General features: G+C 41.4%; 1 protein-coding gene across 1 annotated transcript; it reads right to left on the reverse strand.

Moving 5' to 3' along the window:
* Positions 1–10,396: 10,396 nt before the first annotated feature.
* On the reverse strand, positions 10,397–17,844 carry NPY (neuropeptide Y). The gene is made up of 4 exons (XM_006201810.4): positions 17,661–17,844; positions 16,564–16,751; positions 12,452–12,532; positions 10,397–10,598 (listed from the first exon to the last, which is right to left on the reverse strand). The coding sequence occupies exons 2-4, from the start codon at positions 16,749–16,751 to the stop codon at positions 10,574–10,576; spliced, it is 294 nt and encodes a 97-aa protein (XP_006201872.1). The 5' UTR covers positions 17,661–17,844; the 3' UTR covers positions 10,397–10,573.
* Positions 17,845–17,885: the final 41 nt, after the last annotated feature.

Raw genomic sequence — 17,885 nt, forward strand, 5'->3', positions numbered from 1 at the left:
CATGTAAATTAGCTGCTGAAGTCCCTTTTGGTTGAATCATCTCTAATCAATGATGTGACAATGTGCATGTCTATTCTGTCTTGGTGGAAGAGGGGAACTATAATCTATTGAGCACCCACTGTTTTACCAAGTATTTTATGTATTCTCTTCATTTAATTCTAACAGACAAGGTTAGTATTAAGTATTTTCCAGAGGCTGAAAATAAGAGAGAGATTGTGACTTGCTCAAGGTCATGAAGGTAGTAAAGACTGGCGCAGCCCGTTCTTTCTTCTATTTCCTACGTGTTTAGTTGGAGCTGATTTTCTCACTACTCTGTGGTTTCCTTAACTACTTGTGGCATAAATTTATGTGCATCTTTCTTTCTCTTTGATGATAGACTTTCTGATACACTTGTCTAAACATGATTGTGTAACTCTCACTCACACAGGTGCTGAGGGATGGCTGCCCTTTTGTACACACATGGACCATAGCAATGAGGAAACGATCAGCAACTGTGAACTCCAGTTCAGTGACAATCAAGTACTGAGATGACACCAACAAACAAGAAATGATGAATCAAATATATAATTTTTTAAATGCAAAACAGAGCTGACAAAAAGAAGGGAGAATTATCCAGGTACCAGAAATGGAAAGGAAACTAAAAAGCAAAGATCTAAGCAAACGTGCTTATGCCGCATCCTCTTTAAGATCATATTGGGAGTAAGTTCAAGGAATGCAGAAGCCTTGGTTTCAGTAGACTAGGCCTTCAGCCCCAAACTTCACTTGGGTGGCACTGAGATTTCAGCATAAATACAGGGTCCTTAAATAGCCATTTATTGCAGAAATAATAGAGAATGAAAGGATGGAATAGCAAAAAAGATGCCCACTGGCTTAGCTTGCCTGCCAATGCCTAGGCTCTGGATGGGAGAAGAAATCACAGGAAATTAAAACCCTATGTTGACCCTTATGTGAGTTGAAAAGTTAAATTTAGACTACCTCCATAATCCAGGACACACGAAGCTGAGAAATCAACATTAAGTGGTTGGTGATTCACCTGGTAGGTGCAGACACAAAACCACCTTGAAGGAAGAAACATTTCCTAATCCAAGTTTTATGGAGTCTCTATAGGGAATGGGGAAAAAAGAGGAGTAAGAGTGAGAAAATGGAACACACTGGGCAGTAGAGCCTCGAGGACTTGAAATACAAGCCAACAATCTGGAAGAGCACATAACAGAGCTGTATTTAAAACAATTCAAATAATGAGAAACATAAAAATGAATCAAAGCCTTAAGTAAAGAATAAGTGATTGTGAAAAAATAGAAAAATTCAAAACAACAAAATAGAAATTCTAAATATCATTTAAAATGAAAGCCATTAAAATTAAAGCTCAATGGATGGGTTAAGCAGCAGATTAGACTTGCTGGAGAGAAAGTCAGACACTAGAAGGCAGATATAAAGAAGTCATTCAGAACACAGCATCGATAAATAAACAGATGAGAAATAAGAAAGCAATTTTAAAATTTGGAATATAGAATAAGAAGGTTTAGTCAAGAGAATTTCAAGAACAAAAGAAGAGAGAAAATAAGAGAGAAGCAACATTTAAAGAGAGAGTGTCCATGAGCTGATACAAGACCTAAATCCTTAGAGTTAAAAACATGAACTCTTTTGTCTTAACATATCATTGTGAAATTTCAGACTACCATGACAAAGACAGATTCTTAAAAGCAACCCTAGAGGAAAAGGTAGATGGTCTACAGAAGAAAGCGAATTTGAAAGACTACAGATTTCTGAAAATCAACAGGGAGGCTAAGAGTCAGTGGAATTCCTGCTGCAGAGTGTCGGGGAAAAATAACTGGAGATGTAGAATACTGTGTCCAGCTAAAGTGAAGTAAGACATTTTCAGAAAAAGGCTGAAAGAATTTACCATTTCAAGACCCTGTCTAAACAAACTACTGAAGGATAAACTTTAGGAAGAAGGAAATGGAATGCAGAATGAAGAAATATACTGAAAGTAGAAACAGTGAACAAAAAATAGCTGGACAGGGGTACATATAAGTAACCATTGACCACATAAAATAAACAGAAATAATAATGTCTAGTTTGGGAGGACAGACAAGCAAAATGGCTAGAGGTTATTGGAGCTGAACTCATTCTAATGCCATTATTTTGTTCAGAAGAAGGAAAGAAAATATAATACGCAAACTAGTAGAGGAAAAAAGGAGGAGGAAATGACTTATTCCACAGAAGGCAAGAAACAGAAAAAAGGAAGTAAAGAAACAGAACACAGTAAGATGGCAGAAATAAATCAAAACACATGAATAATCATAGTAAATGTAACAGTCAAACTTGCTGGTTAAAAGGGCTTACTGTTTACTTTTTAAATTACTATTTTTTAAATAACAGCTACAACTAGAACTTGAAGGCTCAGAAAGGTTGAAGGTAAATGGAAGAAAGAAGATAGGTAAATACCAAAGTTTAAAAAGCTAGTGTAGCTGGATTAGTATTAGACACACTGGACTCTCAGGGAATGCATTTAGGGAGTAGAGGGGCGTCACTACATAATGATAAAAGAAGCCAGTCTTTTCTGACTCCATAGTCCACCTCAGCAGTTCTCTATGCTGCCTGGCATTTATGACCATGGTGATCATACATAATGAAACAGTAGGTTAGAATTCTACTGAGAGAATAATAATGATTTAAAATCCCCAGAGGTAAATCAAACTGGCCTGGGTTGGAGTTCCAGCCCCACGACTTACCAGCTTTGTTGCCTAGTTTCATTTCACCTTTCTATGCCTCAGTTTCCTTATCTGTAAAATATGTCCAGCCTTACTTTTGTTTCCTATTTTTTATGAGGATTTAAAGAATCAAAGTAAATAAAGGGCCAGTTTATACCAGCTTGTCTACAAATATTAGCTCCCTCACATCCTATTTCTTATCACAAAAAAAAACCTGCAAAACTTATAACTTCAGAAGGCAAATAGCTATTAAAGATTTCAAGTTGAAATCATTTTTCTTATAAAGAGTTAATTATCCATGAAATTAAATATTTATGCATTCACGGAAGCAATGTGTTCATACTGTTAGAATAAGAAAGTGGCTGGTCTAGAAATGAAAAGACATTCTTAATGTCTTCACAGCTGGTGTTTTCCTATCTTGGGAATATTTTTAAATCACCTTTCACAATTATCTAGAGAGAATAGGGTACTGTAAGTTCAGTTAGGAAAAGAACATGCAGTTGAACGTTTGTGTTCAGGCGTGTAAAGGCTGATGACTGGTTGAGATCCTCACTTGTAAGTAGTTTGGCACTCAGAACATATTTTCCCTTAAAACAAGATCACAAATAGGGGATTGTTTCCCAAGTCGGGTGATCCACTGCCCCGGTTTGCCTGGAACTGAAGGGTTTTTTGGAATGAAGGATTTTCAGCGCTAAACCTGGGAAAGTCCTGGGAAAACCAGAATGATGGGGGACCCTTCAAGGCCAGCACCCCGAAGTGATCTGCCTGTGTCAGTCATAGCTGCTGGAGCCCTTCGTGAGAAGCCTGCTCTGTCAAGTGCAGAGTTCGTTCCGTTACACCGCTGGGCTCCACACTTGATCTCTGACAGTCGCCTGAGGCCCCAGGGGCTGAATGTGGGAGAAAAGAGAAATATCTCCTTCCTGTTACACTTCGCCACTTAGACCCCAGTGTAGCCTGTCCTCTGCCTAGAATATCACTTCTTCCAAAAACATGGTACTTTTAGTTTTGTTGCCCAAACGAGCCCCTCATTTTCAAGGTGGAGATGTGAGTATTAACAGAGCATCAGATGCCATCCTATCCCCGCCGCCACCGTCTTCACTCTCTCATCCTGCTTCCCATTTGTATCAACTCAGACAATTGATGCTGACTCCAAAATGGATGTTCAGTCACCAGGTCCCCAGACAGCCCTCTCAGAATCCCACAGGGAGCTTGCTTGGGCACCAGCACAGCCTTTTTTCTAAGGATATAACGAACTTAATAATGACCTTGAGATCCACAGTAGTAAAGAGCAAACTATTGAACAACTGCCATTCACCAGAGTCCACTTCAAATAACACTGCCCTCTCTCTACACACACTAGTGGAAATGATTTCAGCCTCCCCTGTTCTCCTATGGTAATTACTTTATGCTTCTATTTAAACCTCAATTATGATCTGCCTTGTAGTATAGTCACTTAAGCATGTGTCTATCTCCTTCATAAATTGCTAGGTCTTTAAGAGCAGAGAAACTGTCACACTCATCTTTATATAACTCTTAGGATCTAGCAGAGTGCCTGTCACAGAGAGACTATTCAATAAATGTTTCAGGAATTGATAACATCCTTGGGACTCTAGAAACTCATCAGAGATCAGCTGGCTCCATTATAACTTGGTCAATAATTCAGTCTGTTAGGAGGTATGACTATATTAAGTATGTTCTTGCCAACATTGCTTATTCTTGCATGAAATTCACAGGCCAGTTAATTTAGCAGGTCATTATGATTTGAAAAGACTTGCCAGCAATAGAAAAGATGTAGAAATAAGAACAAATAACATTCAAATTATTCTAGGCAAACTTTAACTGAATAATCATTTGAACGATGCTATTCTCCCAAGTAGATGATATTCAAAGAGCAAGGTGTTACTGAGTGAGAAGAAAGAGTAAAATGTGGTTTTTATATTCTACCCAAAGGTTCTCATTTCTACTTTAAATTGCTTCATAATATCATAGTGAAGCAACCAAACTAATGAATCAAGTCAAATTTCAAACAAGTACATTGAACAAATCAAGTTTCAAACTCGATTAACTTTTGGGAAAACAAAGAATCCTGAAATTAGAATTAGTTTGGGAATTAAAGGAATCTGTGTCTTGTAGGTAAAACAGTGTATTTTTTTAAAGGACCAAATCCTTTGCAAGTTTAAATATCAAAATAATTTGCCTAAGGACAAACTAGAGTCACCCCAAATTAGAATCAATACATTAGTAAAATGTGTAATATGTCAATAGGGCATCTTTATAATATGTCGATAAATTAGCAACGCAAGTGGTAACAATTTGTGAGAACTCCAAAATTATCATTAAACTCAAAACCAGGGAAGAATTATTGGTGACCTAAAGGTATTTCAGAGAATATTAGAACCACAATATTCAAGGTTGAAAAGAAAGTTCTTTTTGAACATGATACTAAAGGTAATCTAAGGTGAATCAAATGCCTAAGATGATGAGAAAGAATACTCTATTAACCAGCAACTCTGAGAGCACCAGGAAGTTGTGGGTAATTAAAATCCTATACTTTTGTCAAGGTCCTGCATAGATGGTACCTACATCCCCCAAAGGATGGCGAATAATCCTTTGAGGTTGTTCACCAAGCATTGCATTGGTTCTGGCTCCTCCGGGATCACTCTCAATCATCATAATCAACCCAGACTGAACTGGCTCTCACTACGCACCTACTACGTGTCAGGCAGCAAAGCAGGTATCTGCACAATCACCCTATTCCCATCACTGCAAAGCGTTTCCATCCTGCAGCATTAGAACAAGCTCAAATTGATAGCTATTACTTAGCACGTTAAAAAATGAGCTGGGGTGATATACAATTAATTATGTGTTATTTCACTCCAATTTGAAAAAGAGAAAAAGATCGTGTGATTTCACACTGTGCTAATTAATAGGCAGAAAAAAAAGGCAATAGTTTCATTGTAACAATATCATAATCCTCCTACCCACAAAGCACAATGAAAGAATATTCCACTGAAACATCTCATTCAAAGGGCTGTTTTCCTTTATGATGATGGGAAAGGTATTTGTTGAATTCGGATGACATTGTAACTGATTTCAATGTTCTGCATAGAGGAGAAAAAACTTTCTGTTGGATACATAGTAATAAGTAACCATATAAGCATAATGCATATGTATTAGAAAGAAAGAAGGGAACAATTACTCACCCTCATATTGCTTTCCTGTCATCAGTATGGCATGTGGAGTCTGCACACAGGCCTGGCTTTGGACAGTCATCTTTACATAGTGGGAAGCCTTGTACTATGGTGTGGAAGTCCCAAACCAGTGCTGAGTGTTCCTTCTCCTTATGTCTGCTCCTCTGTCCTGACCCTCGTTTAGGCAGGAGAAAGAGGCTGAAAGGTATTTAGGAAACTAAAATATTGTAAAAAGAGATAGTGACTTGCCTCCTTCCTGAATTAGGGAGCAGAACCAGTCCTAAAACGTTTATTCTTTGAACTTGTAAGTCTGGCCCATAAGATCACGATTAAGATAGCTCAGGCTGAGAAGGTGAGTCCTGATTTGGCTAAATGAAGAATACTGTTAGAGGGGCTGGTTTTTCCCCAGAGCCAAGTCTATAGGAAGAGCAGTTGGGATTGGAGAGGGAGAAAATGCCTAGGAAAAAAGAGGTGGGGGCAGCTATGGGACGTGATTTCATCCTGAACAGGATTTTCCCTTTATAATAGTAACTCAGTGGTTCAAGCCTAGCATGTGATAACTTTCAAGCATAGGAATCAAGAATAATTAAAAACTACTCGAACTATGCATTGCTCTCTCCTACCCGCATGTTCTCTACCTCCTATCTTGCGTTCTTCATCTGGCAGTTGGTGCTCTGCCTTCAAACCTCAGCTCAAGCATCAGCAGCTCCAGGAAGTCTGACCTGCCTCCACTGCTCTACCTGCCTGGGGTGGGTGCCCCTTCACAGCTCCTGAAACACCTCACACCCATTTCCTGTTAGAGAGGGAGGAGATACCTCTGTCCTGAAGTACGGAATAACAGCCAAGTGTACTGAATCCAAAGGGCTTGTTTTAGTCTTGGCCAATAGAGGCTTCTGGACCCTTCCTCCTCTATTCTCTTTACGAGCTCCCTCTGAATGAATTGAAGCTGCTCTTCTGACTGATTCTTGAGGCCACATTGCACTGTGGGCAGGGACACTGTACCAGAAGGTAATAGGCATTCACGAGGGTCCCTTCTCTTCTTCCATCTGCTACTGGATGTGGCAGGCTGGCTCTTCTTGTCTATGTGGTTGTTTGGTTAAGTGGATTTGGGAGGCTGCCCACAGACCTGACTGTTCCTGCCACTCCCTGCCGGGATGCTGAGATCTGGTGTTGGGGCTGGGCTGCTCTAGAAGCTCAGGCCGCAGCCAGGCATCCTGACTCAGTTTAGGGCAGCCTTGCATTTGGCCTCTTTGGATACTTGCCCACCTGGTACTTTGTTCTCTGTTTGGCAATCGATTTTTAAATCTATAGCTCCTTTGTTAGGAGACTGCAAAAGGAGGTATGAGTGGAAAGGAGGCACCTAACACCAAAAACTCTAACTCTCCCTTCTCTGCACTTTCAACAATGCACTGTAATTACCTGCCTTCCTCACTAGATGGTAAACTTCCTGAGAAACTATTATTGAGCTTTATATCCCAGTCCTTAGTGCAGGGTCCAGCTTTGGGTGCTCAAATAATGGTAAGTGTGTGAATGAATGAATGGATGAATGAGTTTAGCCATTCTGGAACCTGCTTTGTCCGGCCAACCCTGTCCACCCTGCAAGTGTGCTCACCCACCTCTGTGTTGAGCTTAGCTGGTCACTCGCCCAGAATGTCCTCAATCCCAGCTCAACATTCACATTCTCCATGAAGCCCTTTCTAGCTAATTCTGACCACACTCACCCCCTTCTCTCTCTCTTTTTTGTTGTTGTTGTTAATGGAGGTACTGGGGCTTGAACCCAGGATCTCGTGCATGCTAAACAGGCACTCTATCACTGAGCTGTATCCCCACCTCTCATTCCCTTTTCTAAATGCCTTTCTCATGGTTTAGTATTTTGTTATTCTCTAATTTGTGCCACGATTATGTTCTTAACTAGGTTATTTACATCCTGATCTTGACTTACTTCTTCCATGAGACATCAGTGGGCAGGGCAAAGTTTGCAAATAGAGCAGCTGCTGTCAAGTTCCCCTAATCTGAATGAGGTGGGGAAAGTTACTTACTTTCCCTGGGCCTCAGTCTCCTCACCTGTGAAAACAGAAGGAATAATCCTCAGCTTGCATATTAAATCCCCAGCTCAAGTATTAAAAGGATCAAGATAAAAACACAGTGGCATCTGTGAAAAACTTATACACAATTTATACCTCTTAGAATGTAGAATAAAGCTAAGATCAGAGGAGAGCTTCATAAATTCTTACAGATTTACTTGATAATGACTATGTTGCTCACAGGCATCTCATTAATGAAGGTTGAATTGTTCTTACTGTAACTAGTTGGATTGTTATCATTATTTGCAATGATAGATGGGTGCTATGATGCCTTTAAACCTATTCCAGGAAGGGTCGTTAGGCTGAAAGTGTTTCTGAAATACTACTAGGGAATTTCGTGGAATATAGTTTTGCAATTTTTTTAAGTTTACTATTATTGAATTTCTTAAATCAAATTCTTGTTTCTTAGGGATGTCTTAGTCCACTTGGACTGCTGTCACAAATTACCATAGACTGAACGGCTTAAAAACAACACAGATTTATTGCTCACAGTACTGGAGGTTAGGAAGTCCAAGATCAGGGCACTGGCAGATTTGGTGTCTGGTGAGAGCCTGCTTCCTGGTTCATAGCCAACCATCTTCTGCTGTGGCCTCATATAATGAAAGGGACAAGGGACTTCTCTGAGGTCCCTTTTATAAGAGTACTAATCCCATTCATGAGGACTCTATTCTCATGACCTCATCACCCCACCTCCAAATACCATCACACTGGGGCTTAGGATTTCAACATATGAATTTGGAGGGACACAAACATTGTCTATGGCAAGGGATTTATAACCAAACACAGGAATCATCAAAACCATCATCCTTATCCATTCCCTTCTATTACTTACAAGTAACATTATCTTAACTTGAATTTTGATCCCAGTATAGACTTACATGGAAAGCTGGGCAGAATTGTCCCCATTTCATGAGTGAGAACTCAGGAGTTTAATGAATTTGAAGGTCAGAGAACCTGGGAGCCGCTGAGTCAGGGCCACACAGCTCACGTGTTGTGAAGCTTCAGTCCTTTTTCTAGCAATACGAGGGGAAGAAGCGAGAAATCGGGGCCTGAGTTCAAAGCAAAATGTAGGCTGTTTAATGGTTAGCCTTTCAGGCATTTAGATGTGGTGGAATAAGAGGTTTAAATTTTTGTTTAAAACGCAAGTCCTGGATTATCTTTCAATGGTTCGTATACATTATTCCTGTTTGCTCCGCTCCATATAACCAAGACTTCTTATCTGATGATGAACATTCGGCACATCTGTGTTGCTGCCAAATGAATCTTTGAGTCAACCTTCTTCGCATAATACTGCTTCCGTAAAGCCGGTCTCCAGATACGCTAGGTTAATAAAGAACTTTGATGTTGTGTGATACTGCATTGTGACTTACTCAACATTTTAGGATTAAAAAAAAAAACTTTACAGATTAGCATTCAGTTCAAATTGCAAAGAAACAACAGTAAGGAGAAATTTAGGAAAATCACAGAACAGTTTTATCTTAGTTTCATTAAAGGAAATGATATTTTGTAGTATCATTGACCTCACTAGCTGAAGAAACATTAGAATTCTTTTTGAACAGAGGATATTTTGTGTAAGATTCCCTAAGTCGTGATGTGTACAGGATTTTTGTAAACAGTTTTAAGGCATCGCATTAAAATATCTGTGCACCTTTTTTAGAGTGTGATTCAAAGGACAAATACAGGATGAGATTCATTTTCTTTGATTTAGAATTTACATGTAAGAATCTCATAACATTAAACTAAGCCCATGCAAATCGGTACATGAAGGCGGGGGAAAGCTTAATAACATTTAGCTAAATTAATTAACATGCCCCACGTTGTGTGAAAAAGTAATCATCCTACTCTGTGCTTCTGTTTATGCCTCAAATTCTAAAGGTAATGGCCTAAGAAAATGTATAGATGTGAGTCATCTGATACGGTAGCTGCTGGAAATGCATGGCTATTTGAGTTCAGGTAAATTAAAATTTAAAACTTAGCTCCTTATTTTTTCCTGGCTACATTCAAGTGCTCAAAAGCCACATGTGCCTAGTGACTACCACATTTGGCACAGGAGACACAGGACATGTTGCAGAAAATGCTATTACACAGCAATCCTTTCTGCTGAAGGCACAGGCTAACAAGGTTAACAAGGATGCCATATGAATAGGGGAAAAGTTCAGCAAATTGGTCCAAATTAGCATTGCCCTGTGCAATGTTTCCAAATCTTTCTGCCGTTCCACACAGAACATAGGACACCCCATGGCTGAGACTGGGTCACCACAAATCTTATCTTTATATCTTCCACAGCCAGCCTTTGAATATTAGTGATACAAACCTTGAATCTGCTACTTGAGGGAGACTGTGATTTAATGAGTAACTAAAAATAATTTTCACTATTGCAACAGCAGATTTTTCATTGAGGAGTGTACACTTTTGAATGCATGGTACTTTATTTAAACACTCATATATACAGTGATGACAAAGGGAAACTCTGTGGAGGTGAGCACAAGGGCTGCATGCAGTAGGAGAACCCGCAGACTAGTTTTACAGGATGAAATAAGGGTTGAAAAATAGGCAAAGACCGGAGCGTGATATTCACTTCCCATCACCACATGGAAGGGTCTTCCAGCCTGTCAAACACAAGAAGCAAACCTCGTAAGAAAAGCTTCCCAACTTCCTGGGAGGCTTGCAGGAGTAAGACATTCAGTTCTGAGCTGAAAGAGGATCAGAAACTGTTGAAAAGTCTCCTGTTGGCATTCTAAATAGGAGGCCAACATGTGAATATCAGAGCGAGAGACATAGGCATAATGTACAAAGACCCAGCTGAGTAGCTTTCACTCATGTTAAGGGGAGTCTCAGGCAAATCTCAGAGGGAGTATTTAAAAGGCTCTGTTTTTATCAAAGAAGTGGAAGAACTCTGCAATATTTCTGAAGATCAAAATTACAGGAATCAGACGAAACTGTAATAAGAAAGTTACTGTTATTCACCTCTGAATATGCTTCCTGTGTTTTCCTGCAAGGCTTTTTATGCGGTAAGATGTTCTTTATTAGACTATAAAGAACACTTTTAAATAAAATAGCATTCACAGGCAACTGCAAGGCTGTCAAGTTTTATCTCCTTCTGAGTGCACATGATTGAGGCTGTCAATCAGGGTGCAATTAACTCTACTTCACGCACCAACTGTGTCACAAAGCAAAGAGCAGCGGCAAGGCTGTAAGTTGGTCTGGGTGATTTTATTTCCAACCCTGAGTGGATACAGCTTATCCTAAACTTTTTACGGTGGTAAACCTCATATGCATATTCATAAAATATTAAAAAACACTGACTGCTTAGTATTTAAAAACTACCCTTAGGAGTTTTCCACCTGCATCTCTTGCATTTGCTGTTTAAGTCTGGGCTGGGGCCTCCAGGGACAAGAGCCCTGGAGCTTTATTCCAGTCCAGATTGTTGCTTCCTTCAGAGAAAACAAACCTGACAACTCTAGACACCACCTTCTCGATGGCTGGCGACTTTACAAGAGAATGGAGGAGGGAGGGCAGGAGGGAAGTGGTGGCATCCTAGGGAGAACCCCAATGAAAAGTGACATGTCGGTCACACTCGCTGAGCAAGTCTTCTAGTGACCTCTTCTGGGGAACTTGTTTCTTGATGTTGTAGAGCTCTGGGTTTAAGGCGGACAAGCCAGCACAGAAATGGATGAACCACATGCCATGTGATCTTACAGTGGGTATGGGACAGGAGAGCCAGTTATGAAAACAGAGGAGGTCCAGGCAACTTTTCACTAGCACTCTTTGTTCAGGAGGCACTAGAAGATCCCAGCCTAATGTTTGACACCTAGATATTGGAGGGCGCCTCTTCCTAAGGCAGCTCCACACTCCAAGAAAGCCTCAGGGCTCCAGACAAGCCCCTAAGAAGAATGTGTCATTGAATGTTCATTCACTGAATGCAGTAAATTATGATGTGATATCAGCTGAACTAAAATATGTCAAAAAGTAAATGGGAGCATTCCTCAGTTTACCTACAGCTTCATGTAAAACCAGGAAGACTGGAGTGAGACCCATGTGGGACATTTCCCAGGCAGTTGAGATGCTCCACATAGTGTATAAGAACTAAAGATGACCTCGGCCAGATACGGACGCTTGGTCATTTCAATGCAGAGATGGGGGCTTACTCTGTGCTCCCCCAATCTAACCCAGTTAGAAGTTCTTTATAATTTATCAGGTAAAAGTCACTTATATTTAAAAATTTTAAAGGAGCATCAAATAATTTGAGATAGAAGTATCACCCCACAGAAGTTTAGAGATTTACAAATGAGTATGTGAAAAGAAATGTCCTTCCCACCCTGCTCCCCATCCCTATTTCTACCTAAACCTTCCCTGGTCTGGAAGATCCCATCCCAACGCCTCCTCCCAGCAGCCCTCTCTGATTTCCCTTCCTTGGGCACTTGCCCTCTGCAACAATGTCCCCATACAAGCTGTTTCATACCTAGTTCTGGGACCGTTTTCTGTGTTTTCTCTCATCAGGAGGTCTGCAATCAGTGTCTCGGGGCTAGATCGTTTTCCATATCTAAAAAAGGGAGGGCAGAGGGAGTAAAAATCCTTTAAAGCAAGTTTGGAGGAACCATAAAAACCTTTAGGGAAAAAAGAAAATTTGTGGTATTAAATCTAAAAGAAGTTTTCAGTCCATCATCTGCTAATGAGTAATCTAGGTGAATGAAGCATATAATGATACAGAAACATAAATACGGTTTCAAATTTTACATATATATTTAAACTTTGCTTAAATACTTAGTAAATAACTTAGCAGATTATATAACTTAACCAAAATTCCTAGTCAACTTCTTACCTTTCTATACCATCACAACAATACATATATATACTTTTATAACTAGGTGACAAGAAATAAATTAAAATACACTGAAGTATGATTTTAAATGTTTCCATAATTAGCTATTGACATAGTCCTAGTGATACACGTCAGTTTAAATCTTAACAAAGAGACTGGATGGTATTTCAGAAACAGGCTTAGAAAGACTCAGCAGACTGAAGTTCTAGACTCACCTGTGTCTTTGAATCTCAGTTTTCCCATTTGTAAAAATAAAATCATAGCTCCTGCTTAAATTAGAGCCTGGATGAATATAATGTCCGATGTAAGTCACAATGCTATGAAAGTGACAGAGTGATGCACAAGACTGCACATTACTGCTGTTGAAATGCACCCATTCTTACAGCTGCGAACAGATCCTCGGTCCTACATTTTCTATATGTGTTTGAGGTGCCGAAATCTAAAAATCTTCTCCCATGCTGTGATTTTAATCTACCCTGTAAACATAAAGGAATCCTGCTGGTCTGTGGAAATGTTCTTGGTCTCTTTTCTCTCATAGAAGGATGTAGATAAGACAATATTTGAACGTAAGGTTATGTTTTCTTGCTAGGGTATATATGTTGCCGGCTCCCAGTGAGTGAGGACGCCGGGGTCTCTCACTCTTCCTGATAAAGGGTCTGACAAATCTGTACCAAGTAGTATTTTTTGAAGAAGCTATTTTCCCTTTTCTCAGAAAAGGCTTTGGAACGCAGCAGCTGCTTTTTTTCACAAGTGAAAAGTTAGCCTGGCACAGATTGATTAGCAGTGGAAACAGTGGAACAAAGCTGACAGAGGGTATATGTAACTGCCTATCAAGCACAATTAAGTCTGAATTTTGGGAAGTTTTTTCCTGTTATTGCTCCTTGGCTGGGACTCAAGGGATGCAAAAACAAAGCCAACTCTCCCGCCCCCATCATTTGTAAGATTTCCTCAGAGGTTTTCTGGAGTTGTGGTATCAGGCTGCTGCTTATACGGATTTATTCTGTCCATCAGTTGATTTTACCAATCTTAAATCTCTTGGGCAACCTTAACTCATTTATCTTCATCCTGCTCCAGTAAATTAAAGAACTGAAGAATATTTTCTCCAATTTACTAGTAGAGAACCTAAGTCTGTAAGACTGGAATTTGCAGTCATAAGAGTCAGTACCCAGAGAAGCACTGATGACAGTTCTTCCATCTCTAATTAATTCTGGATTATCCTTCTTCTCGACAATGCTTTAACTTTCAAAGATAGCATCTCTAGGAAAGATTCTCAAACTTGGCTGCACATTAGAACCAGCTATGAAGCTTTAAAACCCACTGTAAAGCCCAGCCCCTTCCCCACAACCCAGGAGACTGATTTAACTGGTCAGGGGCACAGCCCAGCATCGGTATATTTTAAAAGCTCCCTGAGTGATAACAACATGCAACCAGGAGGGAGAAACTCTAATCTAGGGCTGGGTTTCTCAATGTTGGCACTCTGAACATTCTGAACTGGATAATTCTTTGATGTGGAGGCTGTCCTAGGCTTTGTAGGACGTCTGGCAGCATCCCTGGTCTATACCCACTAGATGCCAGTAGTACCACCCCTACATTGTGACAACCAAAACTGTCTCCAGATGTTACTCAACGTCTTGGGGAGCGTAAAGGCAGTCCCAACTGAGAACTGCTGATTTAGGGGATTGTAAAAGCAAAATGTGGCAGACCTATGCTCTAGAATAAACGATGCTGTTTTTGGAAGCAATGAACCAGGAGTATGTAGCTTTAGAACATGAACTGAGCAGAAAAATGGAAGAAAAGAGAATGATATCAGAGAACCATTTATGCCAAATTAAAACGTATGTACACAAATGTAATCTTCAAAAATATGAACATGTGCATATGAGGGGATGTATGTGGCAGCGAGATGATAAGAGTACAGAATGGAGGTGATGGGGGCAGGTCATAAGCCTCTGATGGTTTCTAAGTAGGAATTTATATGAAGATGAGACAGAAAACTGCTTCAGGACCAATTCCTTCCCAACCAACCTGAATCCCTTCCCATGAAACTCAACTCTCTTTCCCTTATTTTCTCCTCATCAAAGGGGCTGGAGAGCACCCTGACTGCCGGTGGCACTAACACCCAAGGAAGATCAGTAGCAGGGCTCCAATTTAATCACCCCTAAAAAAAGCTTTCACGAACTATCTTAGTTTCATGATTTGTAAAACGGAGATAATTATACTCACTTCAAAGCTTTGTGGTAAAGACTGAACAAAATAATACCTAGGAAAACACTGTGAAATGCCAAAGCTTTCTACAATGGTAAAGCTTTACAGGGATCATCTTTGCAAAGTAAGTTCTACTGCATGCTCTAACAAACTAAATAACTAACAAAGGCTTTCCTAGAAAAAAAATATCTTTTTTATTTGTACAAGTTACTTTCTCTGGTCTGTATGACAGAGTAAGCAAGAATTTGAAGCAATTAACTTTCTAAAAAGTCTATTAAGATACAAAACATTCTTGCCTTTTACGATGATCAGATGTAAAATGATCAGACTTCGGGGATCATAAACCAATACCACTCAATTCTGCCACTTTCGTGTGTTTCTGATTCTACAGAAATTGGTACTTTAAAAAAAGATTTTCAGGGTGAAACAGCTTTTGATGAAACAGAAAAAAGAAAACTTTAAGAAAGATAAACTCCCCCTCCCCCCTTTGGATCCTTTCCAGCTATTCCCTGAAATATAATAAAAATAAATAAAAAAATAAAAAACCAAAACACGACACTTTACAAAACATAATTTAAATGTGTTAAATGACATCAATGATTGTAAAGGGCTCATTGCTTTTGTCTTATTAAGGTCATTTGATCTCAGTAATTACAATAAGATATTGAATGATTCAAAACTGAGAAGAATCCGTTTGGAAACAAATTTTTAAATCCTATGTTATTTGTAAAATAGTTCGGATTTGATTTTGTACTTAAGATTTGATGTTGAGAGTGAAATGTGGCCTTTCATTTTAGTTTTCTAGGGGTTCAGAATAAAGATGATAATTTCTCAAATTACATGTAATCCCTCGATTCACCCTAGAGTGAGGAGACCATTGTAAGTTTCTTCTTAATGAAGCACCAAGTGGGCATTTCCTTTTCATAATTCATCCTCTATGAAATGAAAAATGTCTCAGCATTTTAGACCAACTGTTTTCATGCTAAATCTTTACTAATTAGGACCAGGGTTTCACGTAAGGGGCTGAGACTGCAACAAAACATTGTACAGGAGGGAAAATAGCTCTAATTGTCTTTTCCAATCTATTGTCTTTCAATTCGGTCTGGACAGGTTGAAAAATCTGGCGACCCAACTGTTTCTTCCCTGGTTTGTGCTTTGTTTTCCCAGACACTGCTTGATCTTCTCCTTCCAACCCCTCCCTGGCACCCTCCTGACCCCTTTCACAAGGTACTTTTCCAACCAGGTTTCCAAATACTCCCTCAACTGCCCTAAGAACAAAAAAGACAAGGGGGTGGGTGAGAAGAGATGGTCAGCTACACCACCTGGGGAACCTGAGTCTGGGGATTAGGATTTTGTGACTGTAGTTTTAGAGGGAACGCATTCAGTGTCCCGCGCAAACATTTACTGAGACCTGAGTATGGGCCTGATACAACCTGCCCTGGGATACAAAGAATAAAAAGACAGGTTTCCTGTCGTCTAAGCTCCCAGCATCTCTGGGTGTGTAGGGAGAGCGTTCTGGAGTCGTTGGTCCCGCGTGGCCCACCTACCTCTGCCTGGTGATGAGATTTATGTAGTGTCGCAACGCGGAGTAGTATCTGGCCAAGTCCTCCGCTGGCGCGTCCTCCCCAGGATTGTCAGGCTTGGAGGGGTACGCCTCGGCAAGCGCGCCCAGACACACGAGCAGGGACAGGGCGAGGGTCAGTCCGGACAGCCCCAGTCGCTTGCTACCCAGCATCTGCGGGCACCAAAGACGCAAAGGAGGCGGGTTGGGATTCAGAGGACACATGCTCCGCATCTCCTTCCTTTGCTCCCCGGGCGCCCATCCCCTTGCTACCACCTCCCCACCCACAAACTGGCACTCGACCCAGTCACGCAAAGGCAAGCGGAGAGTGGCGGGTACCACCCCGCGGATTCAGGTCAAGATCTGCTCTGGCCCGGCCCCCCTGCTCCGCCCGAAAACTCTGAGCAACTTCGGTCAAGTAGCAGAGCCGAATCCCGCGGCAAAAGGCGCAGAGTTCGGGGAGCCCGGGCGCAAGTTTCCACACTTAAAAAACCAGATTAGAATTTCCTCCCGCTGCGTTAGGACTTAATGCTTTTCTACCTTCTTCCCCAGATAGGAAAAGTTTCTTCTTCACTACTTTTGGTTTGCCCGGCTGCAAGAACTTGACAGAGATAGTTGAGCGTAATTTAGGGTGGCAATTTGGGGGAGATGGAAGAGAACTGTGCTCGGCCAGTCTCAAATAATGGCAAGGAGCCGGTCTTCCAAGCTCCGAGAATTCCTCAGTCGGGGGCGGGGGGTGGGGGCTGCCTGGGAAACCACCCTCCAGGCGGAGACCCCCGAGGAAACTGCAAACTGCCCTGGTTTGGGGGGCGTGTTCTCCCTCCATATCCGCCAAAAGATAACCCAGAGGGACAGCCCGGAAGGTCAGGGAGAAGAAAAGGGACAAGGAGAAGCAAGTGAAATTCAGCCACCAAGAGGGGCTGGCGCGCTTCGGCGTGGGGAGGGCGCAATGTGTAGGAGTTGGGGAGTCGGCCCTCCCAGCGCCGCAGGGCTCTGCAGAAGGTGAGATGGAGCCCCGGGCAAGTTCACAGGAGCTCCCCTACCCACTTCGCTCCCGCCAAGCGTGCGGGTGCTGGCACTCACGGTGGCGAGGTGGCGAGCTGGCGCGCGGGCGCGGCTGAGCGACGAGTGCTCCGCGGTCCGGCGCGTCTCTCCGACGGGTGAGAGCCGGTGGATGGGTGTCGAGAGCAGGTTGCAACAGGGCTTTTATGATGCTCCCTCGCCGAGGCGGGAGGGGCCTCGGGCAATCACGCTCGGTGACTCCTACTCCGCAGCTTCCCGCCCCCGAGTGGCGGGGGTTGGGGGGAG

This window comes from Vicugna pacos, chromosome 7 (assembly GCF_048564905.1).
Source record: "Vicugna pacos chromosome 7, VicPac4, whole genome shotgun sequence".
Taxonomy (NCBI): Eukaryota; Metazoa; Chordata; class Mammalia; order Artiodactyla; family Camelidae; genus Vicugna; species Vicugna pacos.

Bases quoted from the DNA above. Each gene is read 5' to 3' on its own strand.
- NPY (XM_006201810.4), bottom strand. From the start codon at position 16,751: ATGCTGGGTAGCAAGCGACTGGGGCTGTCCGGACTGACCCTCGCCCTG. The intron at 12,533-16,563 runs GTAGGTGGGCCA...TCCCTTTTTTAG, and splicing joins AATCTCATCACCAGGCAGAG to ATATGGAAAACGATCTAGCC. The intron at 10,599-12,451 runs GTATGAAACAGC...TGTGTTTGACAG, and splicing joins GAAAACGGTCCCAGAACTAG to GCTGGAAGACCCTTCCATGT.